The sequence below is a fragment of the Myotis davidii genome, unplaced genomic scaffold, assembly GCF_000327345.1.
Source record: "Myotis davidii unplaced genomic scaffold, ASM32734v1 scaffold268, whole genome shotgun sequence".
In the NCBI taxonomy this organism is placed as follows: domain Eukaryota; kingdom Metazoa; phylum Chordata; class Mammalia; order Chiroptera; family Vespertilionidae; genus Myotis; species Myotis davidii.
In genome coordinates, this window is record NW_006383015.1 from 6,029,738 (window position 1) to 6,035,715 (window position 5,978).

The 5,978-nt window shown below is 31.0% G+C and overlaps 1 protein-coding gene across 1 annotated transcript in view; it reads left to right on the forward strand.

Moving 5' to 3' along the window:
• Positions 1–5,978, forward strand: part of KANSL1L (KAT8 regulatory NSL complex subunit 1 like) — an 83,637-nt gene that overhangs the window by 20,329 nt on the left and 57,330 nt on the right. The window contains exons 3-4 of the mRNA XM_006778941.2: positions 1,823–2,020; positions 4,708–4,829. Of these exons, the coding sequence (XP_006779004.2) occupies positions 1,823–2,020; positions 4,708–4,829 (320 nt within the window). The remainder of the gene's footprint in view (positions 1–1,822; positions 2,021–4,707; positions 4,830–5,978) is intronic.

The window sequence follows — 5,978 nt, forward strand, 5'->3', positions numbered from 1 at the left end:
ATGAACAACTATATGCCAACAAGCTGTACAATGTGGATGAAATAGACAAATTCCTAGAAAAATATAATCTCCCAAAAATGAATCAGGACGAATCAGTAAACCCGAATAGACCAGTTACAACTGATGAAATAGAAGCAGTAATTTAAAAAAAAAAGCAACACATACCAAACAAAAGCCCTGGTCCGGAAAGCTCCCTCCCTCCCTCCCTCCCTTCCTCCTTCCCTTCTACTCTCTCTAAAAAGCAGTAGAAAAAATATCCTCAGGTGAGGATTTGGGAAAAAATATTTGGATCCTCTTTTCTTGGTAAAGTTACTAGCATTGTTGTAAACATAGATAAAAAGAATAATTTACTTTTTACTTTTACCAAACATCAAGGTGTAATATATTACTACAAAATTATAAAATGTATGTTTAATTGCATAACTGACATGGTCATTGTAAAATTTTAGATTCTCTAAATTATAGTATAAACTAAAATTACTCATATATTGCATATTTTATACTACTAGAGGCCCGATGCACAAAATTCATGCAAGGGGCTTGGCCCTCACAGCTGCGGTGGCTTGCCTTGGCCCTCACAGCCCCAGCTTTGTCCAGAGGGTTGTCCAGAAGGTCATTTAGCTGTCCAGTCTAATTAGCATATTATGTTTTAATTATTATAGGTAGCAGTTTTCATCCTATGAATAGCATTTATAGATGATGCAAGCTGATCCACACCAGTCATTTAATTTGTTCCATCTTGAAATACTGTAACTTATATTAATGTTTTAGTCTGTTTTTCATGACAGGAATATAATATTTTAGCTACATTAGGCATTTAATACCTTTTCAGCTAGTTTGTAGGGGCTTCTTGGTATCTTGCAAAAATCTACATCTACATATATATTGTATAAGAACATGTATTATTCTTTACAGGGATAAAAGGGGTAGAAAGGGAAAAAGTTTTTCAGTGAGAAATGATTATAAAATCATTAAGATCATATCTGTGCACTCCTTTTCATCCTTTCTTTCCTGTTTCCCTTGCCTCTGAGAGACCTTGGTGATAACAGTAGGAGTAAAGCAGCCAGGAAATGTGGGAGAAAGTTTAGCAAGCCATTCGAAGAAAAAGTTACGTGCACGTGGCAGGAAGTGCAGAGGAAGCTAGATCCCTACATATTTTTGATTACTTAACATTTCAGAAAATACTCCATCAAATTTGAAGACTTGTGTCTTTATTATTAACTTATCTACCCTGTAAACAAGAGGTTTGATTGGCCTGGAGAGTACTTTTTCTCAATGGTGCAGTCGTGCCCAGGGTTGGTGACTGGCAGCCACAGGCTTGGGGCTTGTCCTTATAGGACTCTGAAAGGAGTTAATATAATAGATTGTTGTTTGGGTGTTTATAAGTTTGGTATTTTAATTTATGAAATTCGGAGTACTCAAATATAAAACAAATGGAAATGCTAGTGACTAAAAATACAAGATTAAATCAGGAAATGTTCTAAATTTCAGTCTGAAATGTTCATATCCTGATTTAAGCTTCTAACTTTATTCTAAATGTGTCATGCTTTTAATGTTAATAACTAAAACCAATAGAAGACAAAAAAACTGGATGCCTATAATTTATGACAATATTTTATAAAGCCTGCTCCATCAGATGTACATGTTATTTTAGCTACACATGTTTTAAATCAGCCAATTTTTTAGAGTTAAACTACCAAGTGTGTATTTTCTGACTTCCAAGGGGTAATAAGATGCATGGTTTCAAGTGTATTATAACATTAAGGTTAATTTAACAGTCAATTTTGTTTTCATTTAAACTCTTTAATTGATGTTTGACTAGGGGCTAGTGATCCTAGAAGAATGTCAACTTCCAAAAGACAATTTGAAAAAGCAAATACAATTTGCAGACCAAGCAACTGCATTAAATATTACAGGGAATCCTCAGATTCCCCAAGAGAGTGAAGATCCTTTACCAGAACAAGATTTTGAAATGTCACCAAGTAGCCCTACACTGCTTCTTCGCAACATAGAAAAACAGGTAAGTAATGAGAAGAGTACAGCGTGAGTGACATGAAAATAAATGTGTCTTCTTGGGATATGGGTTATTAAAGTTGGCAATCTGACATTTAGTAAAATGAAAATACTTAGTATATGACTAGCCTTTATTATAATATTGATGTAATTACAGTTATTTAAATATAAGGCAGGGATGGGCAACCTTTTTGTGAGTGCATGCCAAAACCAGCAAAATCTCTGACTCAAAATTCTTCTGCATGCCAACCCTAATTTTTTGAGAACATGTTACGCCTACTTGATATCTCTTAAGGTGTATGTATGTGAAGAACCTTGAAGAAATAAAATTAATTTGAGCGACAAAAAAAACAGTATATAATGATGAAAAATACATTTATTTTTTAATGTATACATGTACACTGATAGTCCAACAGAAAATTTTATGACTCCGTTTGACATTATCAGTGGGACTTTTGCTGCTACATCACTGATGACAGAGATTTTATAAAATTATTTCTTTATCTAAGATGCACCTACACTGAATTTATCTGAAAAAATAAAGTTGATATTAAGAAAAAAATTGTAAATGGAAGATTATAAGAGAGGGTTTCGCATACCAGCAAAAGTTACTGCATGCCATGTTTGGCACGCGTGCCAGGGGTTGCCCACCCCTGATATAAGGTATAAAATAAATATAAGGTATTGACTAGTATATAGCCTTAGGATGATCAGTCATTTACACTCAGTTGGAAAATCTTTCTTTAAACAAAATTGCTTATCATTGGACTTTTTTCACAGGGACAGAACACTGGTACCACCTAATAGATCTGAATGGTTATTTGAATAATATATTGATAGAGATTTTTAGTGAAAGGTAAAATTGGAATATGGATTCTTTAATAAAAATGATTGTAAATGGAAAGTTGAGTAAGTTCCTAATAAATTTTTACTATCCCAAATATGGACTCAGGCATATGAGATTTTATTGGCTGAAGTGGGATGGTTGTTAGAGTAAAAACTAGGGGTCGGTTGTAATGTTGTTTTCTGGGCCAATTAACAGACAAACCTGACCAATGACTTCCAATGGCTTATAGTATTTTAGATGGTATTTTTGGAGCTGGATAAAGAGAAGAGTATATCAGTGTTTCAGACTGGAAAATAGATACTCTATACATTTATTTTCATGAATAAATTTGTAAATTCTTGATCACTGGATAAAGAATCTCTGTATTGGTGATTTTGAAAATGAGCTTTAAAAAGAATAATAAATTTTAAAATAAAGGCATTAGGTATGTATTATTTATTAAGAAATTAAATGGTGAAAACATTTCAGTTTTTTTTATAAAAGATTTTTGAATTAAAATTTTAGATTTAGTTTTATCATATTCTTTAGTCTCATTATTTCTAACAGCACATTATTAGTTTCATACAAATAAAGTTTCAAAATAATGTCATATATCCCTTTATTTTATAATAGCATATCTTATAATTAATAAAATGATGAAATAGGTCAATGTATTTTTTAAAATGTAGTCACATGATGTTAAGTCAGAAAACAGGTCTTAGAAAATTGATGTGGCATGATTAATTAAAAAGGTGTGTGTGTACACATGTTGTATTTATATATACAAATGCTCATGTATGCTCAAAAAATTCAATGTAGATGTATAGATAGATAGGTAGATCGATATTGCAATGGTTTTCTCTGTGAAATATGATTACAGGTGGTTTTCTTTTCCTAGTAAATCTATCTGTACTTTCTTTTTTTCTATAATGAACACATTACATACGTAATGAAAATAGTTGCCATTCTTTTATAGACACGTACTATTCCCAGTGATGTGGTCTAAGTTTATTCTAATTGTTTTAGATTATTGTTTTGAGAATGATTTAATATTTATTACACATTATAAATATATTACATATATTTAAGTTTCGGATGAGGAGCAATAAAAATTTTGATACCCTCAAAATGATATTTTTTAATTAGGAAAAATATTAAGAAGCAGTTGTGGCATGAAATTAAAACCTGAATTTGAATCACAGCTTCATTTCTTACTAACTTTATAATCCTTGATCAAGCAGCTTAAACTATTTTACTACGTATAACATCAATTACAGATGAGGAATTTGTTTCAATTTCTTCATCTGTAATTGATGTTATATGTAGTAATATCATATCTACTTTATGGGTTAGTTGTAACGATTAGAAATATTCTTGTGCCTGGTATAGTGTCTGGCACATACTACACATTTAATAAATCATAGCTATGATTGTTATTAATTTGGCTAGCTCAAACTATTATATAGATTCTGTTACCTGAATTCAAATGTTTTAGAAGACAAGATAAGTAGATAAAGAAACTGTAACAAAAAAAGGACATGAAAAAGGAGTAGTACTTTAAAATGTAAATTTACTTATATGAAATACAGTATCAGTAGTGGACTAATCATTTTTGTAGTTTAAAATACATGTAGTAGGGATGGGCAAAAGTAGGTTTACAGTCGATTCTATAGAAAATAATACAACAATTATAAATACTAATACAAGAATAAACTGTTTTGTATACTCACAACTGTAAATCTACTTTTGCCTGTCCCTATATTTACTAAAAATATATACTTGTTTCATGAGAAGTTAAGCATTTAATAGACACAGAAGACCTGAGATTTAACTCACTTCTTGCTTAGCAGTTGACTGTTTTCTTGCAGAGTGCACAGTTGACTGAGATCATCAACAGTTTGATAGCCCCTCTCAACATGTCTCCAACTTCATCACCCCTCCCCTCCAAGTCCTGTAGCCATAAATGTCTGGCTAATGGCATTTCTAGGAGGTAAGTAACAACGAGATCATTTTGCTTCTAAGTTTGGCTTCGCTTGTTTAATTTTTAAGTATTTCAGCTGCTTTTTTTCCTTACTTAAGCACTATGAGAGTTCAATGAATAGACCATGGGTACGTTTTTGGACAACATCAAACTTATATAGGTAGGGTAACTACAAGCCTGAGAATAATGGAGACAGCTTTTCAGGAAGTTTTATGATATTTGTAAAAAAAAGAAAAACAGTTTTACTGTTTGCTACAGATTACTGTTTTATTTAATACATTTTCAGTCATTTTGTGTCTTGGTGTTATAAGGTAAATTTTTTCTGGATATAATTAATATGATCCTATAATCATTAAATAATTAGCAATTTAATATATATATATATATGTATATATATATATTTATATTGAATCCTAATCCTAATCCTTTTTTGGTAACAGCACTTGTTCTCTTTTATTTTGCTTGCCTTTCTCTGAGTTTTTCCTTTCAGACATGCAATTAGAATTAAAGATGTTAATAGAATATAATTTTGTGGCTGCATCTAATTTTTCTCCAATAAAATTGTAATGTACTATAGAGGACTAAGTGTGTATGTAATTATGTGATTTATTATTAAAAATGTTAAATATAGCTTGAAAGGAAAATTTATACGATTGTGAAAATTATGCTAAGTAGCCATCGCATTCTTAATGAGATAGTTGGATATAAACCAAGTCTTAAAATAAAAGTGCTGTTATTTGATTTTTAGTTTGAACTTGTTATTTTGAAAGTTTAATTTTTAATACTTTTACAGTTTTATTAATGCTGGGTCACTTAGCCATTGTTCTGTTAAAGAAACAGTTCTTTTTTACTAGTTTTGCTTTATTATTATTTTTTTACTTTATATTTATTCCTTGTATCACTGATGATTCACTTTGTAAGTTAAGATTCTCACATGTTATATGTAGAGATATATATATATCACTCTGATATATTTATTTATGAGAACATATCTTTTTTTAAATATATTTTATTGATTTTTTTACAGAGAGGAAGGGAGAGGGATAGAGAGTTAGAAACATCGATGAGAGAGAAACATCGATCAGCTCTCTCCTACATGCCCCCTACTGGGGATGTGCCCGCAACCAAGGTACATGCCCTTGACCGGAATCGAACCTG